This window comes from Oryctolagus cuniculus, chromosome 19 (assembly GCF_964237555.1).
Source record: "Oryctolagus cuniculus chromosome 19, mOryCun1.1, whole genome shotgun sequence".
In the NCBI taxonomy this organism is placed as follows: Eukaryota; Metazoa; Chordata; class Mammalia; order Lagomorpha; family Leporidae; genus Oryctolagus; species Oryctolagus cuniculus.
Genome location: NC_091450.1, coordinates 55,532,672 through 55,548,080, shown reverse-complemented (window position 1 = coordinate 55,548,080; position 15,409 = coordinate 55,532,672). Strand labels below are relative to the sequence as shown.

General features: G+C 54.7%; 2 protein-coding genes across 5 annotated transcripts in view; both read left to right on the top strand.

Annotated features, from left to right (window-relative positions):
- LOC127490200 (uncharacterized) overlaps positions 1-10,998 on the top strand; it is a 108,274-nt gene extending 97,276 nt beyond the window's left edge. For 2 of the 4 annotated variants that reach the window (XM_070063893.1, XM_070063894.1), the window contains exon 8: positions 6,845-8,984. In XM_070063893.1, the coding sequence (XP_069919994.1) occupies positions 6,845-7,016 (172 nt within the window). In that variant the 3' untranslated portion in view covers positions 7,017-8,984. Of the gene's footprint in view, positions 1-6,844; positions 8,985-10,682 lie in introns of those variants that run through there. The other 2 variants (XR_011384405.1, XM_070063895.1) reach the window with 2 other exon arrangements.
- Positions 10,999-15,352: 4,354 nt separating this feature from the next.
- LOC138846894 (glutamate receptor ionotropic, NMDA 2A-like) overlaps positions 15,353-15,409 on the top strand; it is a 171,441-nt gene continuing 171,384 nt past the window's right edge. The window contains exon 1 of the mRNA XM_070063914.1: positions 15,353-15,365. Coding sequence (XP_069920015.1) covers positions 15,353-15,365 — 13 coding nt within the window. The remainder of the gene's footprint in view (positions 15,366-15,409) is intronic.

The window sequence follows — 15,409 nt, the reverse complement described above, 5'->3', positions numbered from 1 at the left end:
TATCTCTGATATTATTTTTTTGCATTCTTTTTTTTTTCAGAGAAGGGGTTTATTTTAGCACAGTCTGGGGGTCTGTGGAAAAACCGAACAGAAAGAGCACTCCTTGTGTCTCTTCCTCCTCTGTGCCAGCATCAGTCAGTGGGGCAGTCCCGGGGGCACACAGGTCGCCCTGGCACTGGGCGTTCTGTGGGCCCGGACAGAAACCATGCGTGGCCACCCTGTGGCATCACATGCTGCAGTCACCCTCGGCCCTCAGCCCTCGGCCCGCTGCCCCACCCCCTTGGCCTCAGAGTTGCTGCCTTCTGGGGATGGCAGGCAGCCGGAAGCCCCCGGAGCCATAGGCATTCATGGGGCTGAGCTGTTAACACTCAGGGAGGCCAGGAGACCCCCAGGCTTCAGGAAGACTGGGCATCAACAGCCCACTCCCAGCTGGGGTCTCCAGGGCAGAGCAGGTCACGAGGAGAGGGTCAGGGGAGCCTCACCTGCTCCGGGTTTCCAGGACCACCCTGGATCAGGCCCTCTCACCGTGGTGGACATAGGAGCAGCTGGCCACTGGTCAGCCATGAGTGGGCGGTGGTCTCGGGCTGTGCTGTGCTATCCTTCCCTCGCCCCAGGCTCTCCTGTGCTTGGCCACTCCATTGAGGGCCCAGGGGTTCCTGGAGGTGGTGTCAGCACTTGGGCTCTCTGTCCCCCAGGCAGGCACAGAGGCGACCCCCGGCTGGAAGGAAGCTCCAAGGGGTCTGGGCAGGTTGTGCTGTGGAGGGCAAGGACCACAGGGCAGGAGAGATCGCGTCAGAGGAGAGGCAGGCATGGCCGTGGGGCAGAGGCGGGCATGGTCATGGAGTGAAGGACTTCTGGCTTGGAGCTGAGCTGGGGGCAGGGCAGGGCTAGGGTTAAGGGGTCACTAAGGGCTTCAAGCCCAGCTGGGAGACCCAAGGCCGGGTAGGGGTCAGAAGTCCAGGGAAAGTAAGGCAGTCAGTGGCAGACCAGGAGGCCCAGAGGATGCTGGGTAGGACCCTTGGGCCAGCTGTGGGCATGAAGAACTCCTGAGAGGCCACTCGGGGTGGGACCAGGGGGCTCCATCAGCCCAGGATGTGGGAGTGGCAGCCACCACCTCCACCTCCCACCGGGCCTGAGCCAGCAGCAGGAGGAGCCACAAGACAGGGGAGCGCCAGGCCTAGGTCATGTTCAAGGTTGCCTGTGGGGGCACCAGGGGATGGGGTTGCCACAGGGGATTCTGTGACCTTCAGGAGAGCCTGCTGACATGTGCCAGCCTCCATGTATGTGGGAAGGGGCTTGGAACCCTGCATTTGTTTCCCAGAAAACAAGACACAGTGCAACAGGCCCAGAGGAAGCCAAGAACGTTCCTCATTCCCCTGATGGCCAGGTCTCTGCTCCCCCGCTGTGGCCAAGTTCCTGGGCCTTCCAGGAGGGGTTGGCTGGGCTCAGCCAGGCATGTCCTAGGCCCTCATCTCCCCACCTCTGTCTCTGCCAAGCCCACTGATTTCACAGCTTCCTCAGGGTCCATCCAGACCTGTAAACCCTCACCCCGTCCAGGCCCCATGGGAGCAGTCCCGAGGTCTCAGGGCCACAGTCATTCCCCTGCCCCCTGCCCTTACTGTCCCTGGGCCCTGACCAAGAGGAGCTGGGCTGGGGGCTGCACTCATCTCTGATTTCCTCCAGCAGGGCACAGGGTGAGGCCATGCCCAGCCAGCTGTCTGCTCTCCTGGTTTGAGACCAAAGGCCTCTGGGCAGCCGAGCACCTGCCCCACAGGTGGCCAGGTGATGGGCGCCCCCTCCAGGGCAGGGCCTGGAAAGAGTGGGGCCCATAGCAGAGGCAGCTGCTCCCCCCTCAACACACCCCAGCCTCAGCTACACTGAGTCAGCCCTGGACCCTGGCCACGCCAGCCACCAACCTGGCCGCAGCACGAACCACCATGCTCTGTGACTCACGTGGCTTCCCACCTCCACCTCGACTTCCAGCGTCCAGAAAGAGCTCCCTAAAGCAGGTGTCAGACACCACTGCCACCCCAACTAGCAGCTCTCGACAGCCGCCCCCTCACCTGGTCACCAGACCCCAGGAACGGCCCTCCCAGCCCAGCTCCTCCATACCCACCTCAGTCTGCTGGGAGTCGCATCCCCCCACCCCCTCCCCCATCCTGGCCTCGCCCTCAGCACTTGGCGTCTGACCCGCGAAGGCAGGGGCTGTGATGGCCTTGGTGACTGACCCCAGGGAGCTCCAGGAAAGGACGGACGAGTGATCAAATGAAGGAATGAAGGGACCCATACCCAGCCGCTTCCTCCCCATCCTGCTGGGGAGCCCTCGCCTGGGTCTTGTCCTCTCTCTCCCGCTGGCAGGCCCCATTCGTGGGTTGGATGAGGCTCAGAGAAGGTGTCAGAGTGGGTCAGGAAGGCGGGGGCACAGCCTGGCATTGAGCAGGCCCAGACCCCACCCCATGTTGCAGGGTTCATCTCCACCAGGCCCACAGTCCCAGACACCCCATGCCCACGCTGGCCTGCATTCTTCTTTTCTTATCTTGGTCATTCCAGCCACAAGTTTGTTGTGTTTCTTGATATTTGCAAGAAAACAATTCTTCATTTCACTGGACATTTGTATTTTTTAGACTATTTCATTTGTTATTTTTCTATCATGGATATTTCTATTCTTTTACCAATTTTGGTTTTGTTCTTTTCAGGATTTTTGAGATGCTTTGTTAGGTTGTTTATTTGAAAATTTTGCCTTTAAAAATCTAGTTGCTTCTTACTATACATTTGTTATTATTGCTTTTGCTGTGTTTCTAAGATTTGAGATTTTGTGTCTCCACTATTGTTTGTTTCAAGATAGTTTTAGACTTAACTTCTGATTTCTTCAATGATCTGTTGTTCATTTCACAGTGTGTTGGTTACGGGCCATGTTTTTTGTGTAATTATCCAAACAGAAGAATCTTATTCCTTTGTGGTCAGACATGAATCACTGTTGCTGCTCTGCCACCGTCCCCATGGTCTGCACTTCTTTCTGGCTCTCGCAGCAGAAGCCACCACCGTCACCCTGGAATCACACTGGCTTCACTTCCTCCCCCTCTTCTTGCTGAGCCACTTGCTTCCTAGCACTCTGACCTTTGTCTCTGTCCAGCAGCAGGAGCCCTTCATCCTGGATGGCCTGGTTGCGCCGCTTGGCTTTTCTGCTAGCGGTTACTCCAGGACCCTCCTGATGGTGACCACAGCTCCGCCGCCTTTACCCTGGATCCCGGACTCCCGGGTGCTGTCCCCGACCCTCTTCCTCCCTCACTTCCTAGGGAGAGACAGCTCCTGTGTGATCCCCAAACCTCGCGCTCCAGTAGCTCTGCCTAACTGCAGCCCTGCGATGGGGGAGGCACCTTCACCCCGTGATGGGGGAGGCATCCTTCAGGCAGTGCAGAAGAAGTGGTGAAACAAGGTATGGGTCAGCCTGGCTGGTCAGCTGTCCGGCCGCTTCCACCAGTATCGCAGCACCGACAGAGGCTGGAGGGTGGCCCAGCTGGGTGGCAGAACAGAGCAGGGTGCAGGAGGTCCCAGGCCAGGCCACTGTCTTGTGCCTGACGCCTGGGACGGCAAGCCAACTGAGGGAGCGAACCTGGTCCCTGGGCCACTGTGACCCGCAGCACCTGGCCAACTGCTGCTCAGAAAAGAGGTTTTAAAATCAAAGATGGGGCCGGCGCTGCAGCTCAATAGGCTAATCCTCCGCCTTGCGGCGCTGGCACACAGCGTTCTAGTCCCGGTCAGGGTGCCGGATTCTGTCCTGGTTGCCCCTCTTCCAGGCCAGCTCTCTGCTGCCCAGGGAGTGCAGTGGAGGAAAGCCCAAGTGCTTGGGCCCTGCACCCCATGGGAGACCAGGAGAAGCACCTGGCTCCTGCCATCGGATCAGCACAGTGAACCAGCCCCAGCGCGCCGGCCGTGGCGGCCATTCGAGGGTGAACCAATGGCAAAGGAAGACCTTTCTCTCTGTCTCTCTCTCTCACTGTCCACTCTGCCTGTCAAAAAAAAAAAATCAAAGATGGGAAAATCAGAGAAAGTTACCCTTTCTTGTTAATGGTATACACGTGAGTGAACAACCAAAAATAAACAGAAAAGCAAACCTAAGTTGCCAGTAACCAAGATCACTCCTACAAAAAAAGAAATGAAAGTAACTTACAGCAGGACTCTGTTTCATCTGATAGAATTCAGAAGCAGGAAAAAAAGCCTTTTAAAAATACAGAGAATATTAAAAACATGCATTTGAAGAAATCAGCATTTCTAACTGAAGTGAGCCAAAAAGTAGAATTATGCTGGCATGAAGTTTAGTAACCCACCATCTCCTACTGTTCTTCCAGAGCCTCCTAGTCACTGGATGGGAAGCTCTGTTGAAAATTCCAACCAAAATGGGGAGCTGATGGCTGTGCACTTGAAAACACTGCTGAAATTCAAACTTAAGATTTCAGATTTCAATACATATGTAAAACATAGTTTTTCCCAACACCCTGGACTCTAGGAAGTTGGTGCAGATCTGGAAAGCTGCCTTGTTGCAGTGTAAGAGTACAAAAGATGAGTTTAAAAAGCTATATATAAACAGCTTGCATTATATTTTGTATTTTGTAAATACTGTATACCATGTATTATGTATATATTATTCATACTTGAGAAGTACATTATAGTTCTGTTATGAAAGTATGTATTTTGCCCTGCCCACATGGCAGGTCATTGTGTATATATATGCACATATATAATATTATATGTTATAATATATATTTTCTATAGATAATGGAAAAATTTTAAGGGTGCTAAAGCACATGGAAGACCAGTTTATTTGCCCAAGGTACTGAGAGTTTACCAAGAAGCAGCTGTCAGAGCTCAAGGTGAAGATCTAAACGTGAATAGTTTACCAATGCACTACTGAAGATTAAGTCTGTGGCACAATCATTGTAAACAATGGAGTCTGTCTTTATTTAAATTGATTTCTACCTTCCAATCTATAATTACTGGAAAAACTCCTCTCCCTATTTCTACCAAATTTAATTTCTTGTTTTTGGTACATATGCATTATTCAAATTTAAGATGCCTCTAATTTTAATGCCAACAAAATTGGTTATAATTAAAAATTTTTTTAATTTTTTGACAGGCAGAGTGGACAGTGAGAGAGACAGAGAGAAAGGTCTTCCTTTGCCATTGGTTCACCCTCGAATGGCCGCCACGGCCGGCGCGCTGGAGCCGGTGCACTGTGCTGATCCGATGGCAGGAGCCAGGTACTATTCCTGGTCTCCCATGGGGTGCAGAGCCCAAGCACTTGGGCCATCCTCCACTGCACTCCCTGGCCACAGCAGAGAGCTGGCCTGGAAGAGGGGCAACCGGGACAGAATCCGGTGCCCCGACCGGGACTAGAACCCGGTGTGCCGGCGCCGCAAGGAGGAGGATTAGCCTAGTGAGCCATGGCGCTGGCCATATAATTAAATTTTAAAGTAATAATAATTTGCCTTTCCCCCTTTAAACTAGTCTTGACTTTTTGTGTCTGACTGTTCTGTGTGTGACCATGAGATGATTTTGCACGACTGCATTTTTAACTTCCCATTTGATGGCTCTGTCTTTGACCTTGTACTAATGATCCTTCCTCTACTAAATTTAGAGCAACAATTTAATATTTCTACATCTCCAAGGAGGAATTGCCCATCTCACAAGTGGAAATGGTAGACCGGCGCCGCGGCTCACTAGGCTAATCCTCCGCCTTGCGGCGCCGGCACACCGGGTTCTAGTCCCGGTCGGGGCGCCGGATTCTGTCCCGGTTGCCTCTCTTCCAGGCCAGCTCTCTGCTGTGGCCAGGGAGTACAGTGGAGGATGGCCCAAGTGCTTGGGCCCTGCACCCCATGGGAGACCAGGAGAAGCACCTGGCTCCTGCCATCGGATCAGCGCGGTGCGCTCGCCGCCGCGCGCCAGCCATGGCGGCCATTGGAGGGTGAACCAACGGCAAAGGAAGACCTTTCTCTCTCTCTCTCTCTCTCTCACTGTCCACTCTGCCTGTCAAAAAAAAAAAAAAACAAGTGGAAATGGTAGTGTAAAGAAAAACTGGTTAGTTTATGACTGAGTAAATTTTAAATGTAAACTTTTTCATGAAGTATTATTTGAATTAATAATTCATGCAGTTTTCAGTAGAAGGCAATGATACCTACTTTGTTTTATTACATTAATCTTGAATGGTGGTACTTACACTAAAAAAAGTATAGCTGATGCCGAAACAGTGGGTGGAGATTTTAGAGGCTTGCTTGAAGATCAGCATGGCAGTTCAAACTTCATTCTCAATATGTTTCCAACTCAGAAATTCTAAAATATACTTTCTATAAGGTTTCACTTATGCAAACCAAAAGTTTGTCTCAAAGGAGAAAACCTTTCTGAGTAATTGGGCAATATTTAGATATTAAAAGAAAAAAAATTCTTAAATGGGTACATACTTGCACATGATTCTTCAGGTCAAATTCATGAGAAAGGTGCTACTGGAGGTATTTTAGGTCTTAACTGGCTCCCACAAGGAGAGTGAAGACTTTTAACTTTTTGTGTGGTAGGCAGTATGGACAGAAAGTTAGAATTGCTATTTACTTGATGAGCAGTGCCAAGAGGGTAGGATGACTTACATTATGTAGATGTACCACAAATTTGTGTAAGCAATGCATGCTATCTTGTATTCATAGCTCAAGGCTGAAAACCAGTTCTTTGTCCCTGGGTATAACATGCTTGTTCTTATAGAGAGAAATTAAGCTGTACTTTAATATTATATATTAAATGATTAAGAGGTTATATTCCAATATGACAGTATCCACATCCAAGAATGTCTTACTTGTAGGAGTCATGCTGCTTTCAAGTGTGCACATGGTGATTCTTTTGTGCAGACTTCAGAGGAGGTCCCAGCACCTGGGCAGCATGAGTCTCCTCTGCCCAGCAGCCTTCCCAGAGTAAAAGGCCACCCAGAGCATCCTGCTGCTGGTGAGTGCCTTTGTGGTCACCTACCACCTTAACCTCATCATCCTGTCTATCTCAGTCCATGTGTGGTGGACATACAACAAAGTCTGAGTATCTGGAAGTTAGTATTTAATGCTTGTGCTACAGTTAGTCCTGTGGTGCTGCTCAGTTCTGATAAAAGAATAATCAGTATTCTGAAAAGCACACAATGTAAGAGCCATTAATGTTTACTAATATTGTGATGGGATATTTTTCTTGAAAATATGTTCTAATGCAGTTAAATTATTCAGTAGCATAAGATTATTTTTTTATTTCTGTAAGAGGAACATTTCATTATTTCATATGTACAGTTTTAAGAGTAAAATGATACTTTATCAGATTAAAATAAAGTGCAATTATTTGATAATTCTTTACTTCAATGTAAATCATAGTTTGATGCATATCGTGTATCATCTTATTTCATTTTCTTTACTGTAGAAAAACATTTATTCTTGACATGTAGGTTTAGAAAGCTCCTGTTGGTAATCAAATCTCTGTGTTTATTTTTGATTATGTTTTATTCATCTTGGTCCATTAACTAGATTTTACCTAAGGATCCAACTCTAGCTCAGATAATTGCTTTTGGCATGATTGATTTTATATCTGTTTTACAGCACCATACCAGTTGTTAAAAGGACTATTTTAGTCACCTCTGTGAATGATCTCTGTTTTCCTCTTACTGTTTCTAATTTTTTTCTCCACTGATGTTATGAAGTCTGATTATGTATACTTTTGTGTCTTTTTGACACACTGCATTTGTAATTCAAGAGTTTGTAAGCATAGAGTCTTTTAAATCATCCAGGTTTGATAATTGCCTTTGTGTGTTTTTCTTTTTTTTTCAATATTTATCACATAATATTCTTTTTTTTTATTTTTTATTTAATGAGCATAAATTTCCAAAGTACAGCTTAAGGATCACAATAGCCTCCTCCCCACCGTATCTTCCCTCTCACCCACAACGCTCCCCTCTCCCACTCCCTCTCCCCTTCCCCTTCACATCATGATTAATTTTCAATTATCTTTATATACAGAAGATCAATTTAGCATATGTTAAGTAAAGATTTCCACATTTTGCTCCCACACAGAAACACAAAGTGTAAAATACTATTTGAGTACTAGTTATAGCATTAATTAAACACCTAAGAGTAATTGTGTATTAATTACAGAGTTCAACCAATAGTTTTAAGTAGAATATAAAATGCATCTTTTGTATTGTTGTGGCTTCCCCCCTGACCTCCCTCCCTCCCGTGGCCCTCCCCTCACCCACTCCCTCTCCCATCCCGCCCTTCATCACATTTCATTTTCAATTACCTTCATATGTTGAAGATCAACTTAGTATATACTAAGCAGGGATTTCAACAGGTTGCACTCACACAACCGAACCAGGTATAGGGTATTGTTCGACTAGTAGTGTTGTGTTTGAGTTTCATAGTTAAACATATTAAGGACAGAGATCCTGTGTGGGGAGCATGAACCCAGTGACTCCCGTTGTTGATTTAACAATTGGCACTCTTATTTATGATGTCAGCAATCACCCGAGACTCTTGCTATGAGCTGTCTAGGCTATGGAAGCCCCTTGAGTTCAGCAACTCTGAACTTGTTTAGTCAAGGCCATATCACAGTGGAGGTTCCTTCCTCCCTTCAGAGAAAGGCGCCTCTCTCCTTGATGGCCTGATCCTTCTGCTGGGGTGTTGTTCACCAGGATCCTTCATTTAGATTGTTTTTTGCCACCATGTCATGACTTTCCATGCCCTCACCATGACTGCAGGGGCTGGGGACCCAGGCAGGGGGCTGGGTCAGGTCTGCCCAGGGCGGATCCCTCGTTATGCCTGGGGTTCCTCGCCATGCTTGTAGGTGCTGGGTCCTGGACACGGGGCGGGTTCCATATGGGGTGCCCAGGGAGGGCTCTCACAGGGCCTGCAGGGGCTGTGGATCCCGGCGGGGTTGCGTCTGGGGTGTGGGGCCCAAGCTGTGACTTAGGGGCTAGGGACTTGGGCGGGCGGGGCGGGGTCCCATCTGGGGTGCCCAAGGAGGGCTCTTTCTGTGCCTGCACAGGCTGGGAATCTGGGTGGGAGGCGTGGTCATGTCTGGAATGCCCTGGGTGCATCCCTCGCTGTGCCTGAGGGTCCCTCACCATGCCTGTAGGGCCTGGGGACCTGGGTAAGAAGCGGGATCCCGTCTAGGGTGGCCAGGGCGGTATTCTCACCATTCTTTCAGGGGCTTGGCACCTGGGTGGTGGGGAGGTAGTGTCTGGGGTGACCAGTACTGGGCCTTCAGCCTGCCTGTAGGGGTCAGGACCCGCATAGGAGGTGGGGTCCCATCTGTCATGGCCAAGGTGGGGCTGTCGCCATTCCTGCAGGGGCTTGGCACTCGGGCGGAGGAGGTAGCGAGTGTTTGGGGTGCCCAGGGAGGGGCTCTCGCATGCCTGCAGGGGCTGGAGATCCGGGCGGGGGGGAAATAGCCTCTGGAATGCCCAGGGTGGGGCCCTTGCTATACCTGAGAGTCCTGGCCAAGCCTGTAGGGACTGGGGTCCTGGGAACGGGGCGGGGTTGCGTCTGGGTGCCCACGGTGGGGTCTTCGCCCTGCCTGCAGGTGTGGGGACCCGGGTAGGAGGCGGGGTCCCTTCAGGGGTGGCCAGGGCGGGGTCTCGCATTCCTGCAGGGACTTGGGACCCAGGCAAGTGGTGTTCGAGTCTGGGGTACTCGGGACGGGTTTTGCCTTGCCTGCAGGGTGGGGGATCTGTACGGGGGACGTGGTTGCGTGTGAGGTGCCCAGGGCAGGACTATCACAGTGCCTGAGCATGCCTTGCTGTGCCTATAGGGGCTGGGACTCCGGGGGGGGTGCGTGGTCACATCTTGGGTGCCCAGGCGGGGACCCAGCTGCTCCCGCCCTTGCTTTACCCGTGGGGCCCTCGCCCTGCCTCCTGCAGCGGTGGCCCGGGCAGGTGGCAGGGTCACCTCCGGGGTGCCCAGGGCGGGGCTCTCCCTGTACCTGTATTGGCTGGAATTAGATCAGGGGCGTGGTCGGATCTGGGGTGCTTCAGGGTAGGGCCCTTGCTACAACTGCCCTCGCTGTGCCTGCAGAGCCCTCCGACTGCCTGCAGGGGTGGAGAACGGGGTAGGGTGTGGGTCGCCACTGGGGTGCCCAGAGCGGGAATTTCGCTGTGCCTGCAGGGGCTTGGATGCGGGTAGGGGGCGTGGTCGCATCTGGTTGCATCTGGGTTGCTCAGGACGGGGCCCTCGCTGTGGCTGCAGGCCCTCCTGTGCTGCAAAGGCTGTAGCTCCGGGAGGGGGACACGGCCTCGTCTGGGGTGCCAGCAGGGGCTTGTGAACCAGGCAGGTGGTGGGGTCCCAACTGTGGTGCCCACTGCAGGGCACTTACAGTGCTTGCGAGGCCTGGAGCCCCAGGCGCGGGGGAGCCGGGTTGCATCTGGGGTGCCCAGGCGGGGTTCTCGCCCTGCCTGCAGCAGCTGGGGACCCGGGCAAGGGACAGGGTCGCATCTAGGGTGCCCGGGGCAGGGAGCTCGCTTTGCCTCAGGGACTGGGGCGGGGTCGTGTCTTGGATTCCCAAGGTCGGTCCCTCCCTGTGCCTTAGGGCCTGGGGACCCCGGCGGACGGGGCGGGGTCCCGTCTGGGGTGCCCAGGGCAGGCCTCTCAGTCAACATACTGGTGCTTGGGACGCAGGTGTGTGCTGGGGCCGAGTGTAGGGTGAACAACGCGGTGCTCTCGCTGTGCCTGCAGGGGCTGGAGATCCGGACTGGGGGTAGGTATCATCTGGGGTCCCAGGGCCGGGACTCTACTGCGCCCGCCCTTGCTTTGCCTGCGGGGCCCTCGCCCTGCCTGCAGGTGTGGGGGCCCGGGCAGGGGGCGGGGTCACGTCTGGGGTGCCCAGGGCAGGCCTCTCGGGCCAGTGTGCTAGGGCTTGGGACCCAGGTGGGTGCTGGGGCCGAGTGTAGGGTGCCCAGGGCGGGGCTCTCACAGTGCCTGCAGGGGCTGGGGATCCGGGAGGTGGGCGTGGTCGCGTCTGAGGTGCCCAGGGCGGGGCCCTGGTTGTGCCTCAGGGGCTGGGGACCTGGGCGGGCGGGCAGGGCGGGGTCACGTCTTGGGTGCCTAGGGCCGGGACCCCACTGTGCCCGCCCTCGCTGTGCCTGCAGGGCCCTCGCCCTGCCTACAGCAGTGGGGGCCCAAGCAGGGGACGGGGTCAAGTCTGGGTAGCCCAGGGCAGGCCTCTAGGCTAGCATGCTGGGGCTTGGGATCCAGGTGGGTGCTGGGGCTGAGTATAGCGTGTCCAGGGCGGGGCTCTTTCCATGCCTGCAGGGGTTTGTGCTCGGGCGGGGGTGGGTCGCCTCTGGGGTGCCTGCAGGTCCTGGGGCCCCGGGGGGGGGAGGGTGGTGCAGCGCCTGGGATGCCCAGGGCGTGGCTATTGGCACGCCTGCCCTCCCTGTACCCGCGGGGTCCTCAGAGTTCCTGCAGGGGCTCTGGACCTAGGTGGGGTGGGGTCGCCTTTGGGGTGCCCAGAACAGGGCCCTCGCCGAGCCTGTAGTGCTGGGAACCCGGGCTGGGGGCGGGGTCCCGTCTGGGGTGCCCAGGGAGGGCTCTCATCGTGCCTGCGGGGGTTGGGGATCCGGGCGGGAGGAGGAGGCGACTTGGGTCCCCATGTGCCGCAGGGGCTGGGGACCCGGGCAGACAGGGCGGGGTCCCGTCTGGGGTGCCCAGGGAGGGCTCTCACTGTGCCTGCAGGGGCTGGGGACCCGGGCGGGTGGGGTGGGGTCCCGTCTGGGGTGCCCAGGGCAGGAGTCTCGCTGTGTCTGCAGGAGCTTGGGATCCGGGCGGGGTCGCGTCTTGGGTGGCCAGGGCGGGGCTCTCGCCTGGTCTGCAGGGGTTTGGGACCCAGGCGGGGGTGTGTTGTTCCTGGGGTGCCCAGGGCGGAGCTCTCCCCATGCCTGCAGGGACTGGGATCTGGGCGGGGGGCGTGGTCACGTCTGGCGTTCCCGGGGAGGGCCCTTGCTGTGCCTGAGGGTCCTCGCCATGCCTGTAGGGGCTAGGGTCCTGGGCAGGGGGCGGGGTTGTGTCTGGGTGCCTAGAGCGGGGCCTTCGCCCTGCCTGCAGGTGTGGGGACGCAGGTAGGAGGCGGGGTCCCTTCAGGGGTGGCCAGGGCGGGGCTCTCGCCATTCCTGCAGGGACCTGGGACCCAGGTGAGTGGTGGTCGAGTCTGGGGTGCTCAGGACGGGTTTCGCCTTGCCTGCAGGGGTGGGGGATCCGGGCGGGATACATGGTCGCATGTGAGGTGCCTAGGGCGGGGCCCTCCCAGTGCCTGAGCGTCCCTTGCTGTACCTGCCGGGCCGGGGGCGGGTTCGCGTCCGGGGTGCCCAGGGCGGGTCCCTCGCCATGCTTGCAGGGGCTTTTGACCCGGGAGGTAGGTGGGCCCTTTCTGCAACTGCCCTCACTGTGCCTGCGGAGCCCTCCCAGGATACCCGGGTAGGGTGCGGGTCGCCTCTGGGTTGCCCAGAGCGGGAATCTCGCGGTGCCTGCAGGGGCTGGGATGCGGGTGGGGAGCGTGGTTGCATCTGGGTTGCCCAGGGCGGGGCCCTCGCTGTGGCTGCGGGCCTTCCCTGTGCTGCAGGGGCTGGGGCCCCCGGCGGGGGCATGGCTTCGTCTGGGATGCCAGCAGGGGCTTGGGACCAGGGCAGGTGGCGGGGTCCCCACTGTGGTGGCCATTGCAGGGCACTTAGAGGGCTTGCAAGGCCTGGGGCCCCAGGCGTGGGGGAGCCGGGTTGCATCTGGGGTGCCCAGGGTGGGGCCCTCGCCCTGCCTGCCGAAGCTGGGGAGCCGGGCAAGGGGCAGGGTCACACCTAGGGTGCCCGGGACAGGGCCCTGGCTTTGACTTAGTTGGGGAGCTGGTAAAGCAGTTGAACCCAACTAACTGAATGTTGATGGTGTAAAATATGGCATAAGGTGGCTGCCGCCATGGCTCACTAGGTTAATCGTCTGCCTTGCGGCGCCGGCACACCGGGTTCTAGTCCTGGTCGGGTCGCTGCATTTTGTCCCAGCTCTCCGCTATGGCCCAGGAGTGTAGTGGAGGATTACCCAAGTCCTTGGGCCCTGCACCCCATGGGAGACCAGGAGAAACACCTGGCTCCTGCCATCGGATCAGCACGGTGTGCCGGCAGCAGCGCACCGGCCGCGGCGGCCATTGGAGGGTGAACCAACTGCAAAGGAAGACCTTTCTCTCTCTCTCTCTCTCTCACTGTCCACTCTGCCTGTCAAAAAAAAAATATGGTATAAGGTATTACCTTGATATCTTGCTGGTGAAAAAAGAGAATACATTGTAAAATTCTAGATTTTTGTTTTACACTTAGAAATGAGAAATAATGACAGCTGAGGCAACTGGAAAAGTTTTAATAATGATTGCATTCTTTTTAAATGAAATTCCCTTTAATTGTGTAATCTTAAACCTGAGAGGTGAAAGGAAGCTCTCCTCTGGCCCCAAAGCTGCCTCAGACTTTCCTCTCCACTCCCTGCCTTCCTCACTTCCTTCCCGCTCACACAGGCTCCACAGCGGCCTCGAGGTCTTGCAGCAGGATGTCATAGAAACTGCTTCATACTTGTGGAGAAATAAACACAATTCTGCTGTGAGAATACGACACTCAGGAGGAGGGAGCTTGTGGAGCTCTTTGGAATCACAGTGCTCTGCCTGAGGAACGGGGTGTCTGTCCCTGGCGGTGGGTGAGTGTAGCAAATACCTCTAGACCTCTCCCAAGCAGCTCTTCCTCCTCTCCCTTGTGTGGTTGGCTGGATAGCTGAAGGGGGGGGGGCTGCTGCCTCAGTGTCAATGTTGGAGCTGACTGAAAGACCCCATGGCTGAGCACCCGGGGGTGTGTTGATGGCATCATTTGAGGTGTGACCCTGGGACTTGATGGACATTTGGGTGTCATGCAGCTGAGGAGAATGCGCCGATTTCCCTGTGTCTCCTGCTTCCAGAGCCATGAAATCAAGGCTGCTTTGCACCAAGTGCCGGGAGAGCCGTCTTCTCATCCCCATCAGACACAGACGTTTCTGTTGAGGAGAAGCATATGCTCTTCATGTCAGTTCCGCACCTGGACCAGGCCTCAGCCCTGTTTTCTTCAGGACCTCTCAGGTTGATGGGTGAGGAGACCCGTGGGAGGAGGACTTAGAAGTCCGGAGGCTGAGTGCCTTCTAGTTGTGCACAGAAACACCCTGTGCGTGTCTTCCTTAATTGCAGAGTGTTCCTGATGTCATGGGCACGTAGGAACCAGAGAGGAACCTCTGCCCTGGACCTCTCTCTGCTGGATCTCAGCTGCCTCATGTTTCCTGGTGCTGTTTTTTTTTTTTCTTTAAGAGTTTATTCAAGTCAGAGGTATCTGCATTTATAGCTTCTTCCTGATAATTCTTTCCTCTCCTGATGGAGTTTCATTTCTCCTGTGTTTCAGGAGATGCCTGGGGGGTGGTGGTGTCCCCCATTGGATTCTAGTCTGAGGGAGTCTTCCATGGTGAGTCACGTGCTGCTTTGCTCATTAGAAGAATCCTAAGTAAGATGGGAAAAGACTCTTTTTGTTGGAGAGAGAAAATGAAAACCAGCTTTTCTGAGGCCAGAGGGGCTCATGTGGTAATAAATGATGAATTCATCCTTTTTTTCTGCCATCCCTCCCAGTGGCAGTTGATCTCATGACAGCTGTTTCCAGCTGTACTCTGGATTTTGCGCAGGCCCCTTGGGATGGCTGTAGTGACTCACACAGCTGGGGTTTTTCCACAACGGGCTGAACCTGGCTGCTAGAGGAGCAGGGGCTAGAGGCAGGGAAGGTGACTCTGGTGGCTGAAGGAGATTTCCTTGTTGGGATCGCTGTCCCTGCAGGGCCCTCCTGTCCACAGAGATCCTGGGAGATAACGTCTGGGGCAGGGTAGAGAATGTGTTCATAGAGAACGTGTGTTGGAGAAAGCCAAATGTTCTTTTTTTTTTTTTCTTTTTTCCCTGTCCCTTTCCTTTTCAGATGGAAGTAGATCTGTGTGTGAAATGGATACATGAGTGAGTGTTGAGGGAGACGTTGGTTAACAGATGGACATTGCAGCCATCCGGCGCAGTGGGATGCCTGCATCCCTCACTGGAGTTTCTGGTTTGAGTTCAGGCTCCTCTTCTTCTGACCCAGCTTCCTGTGAATGCGCTACATGGGTGGCTGACACTCATGCAGAGACCGGGTTTGAGCTTTGGGCTTCTAGCTTTGGCCGAGCACCGCCTTGGGTGAGTCACACCCGGAGCAGAAGAAGCTGACTGAAGCGGGCCTGGGGCATCAGAATGACGCTGGATGCGGCAGGGTGCAGATGTGTCCCGTGGCGCCATGGCGACGGCCAGTGGGACTGCGCCCGCCTGCGTCCTGCACTTTGACCCGGAAGTG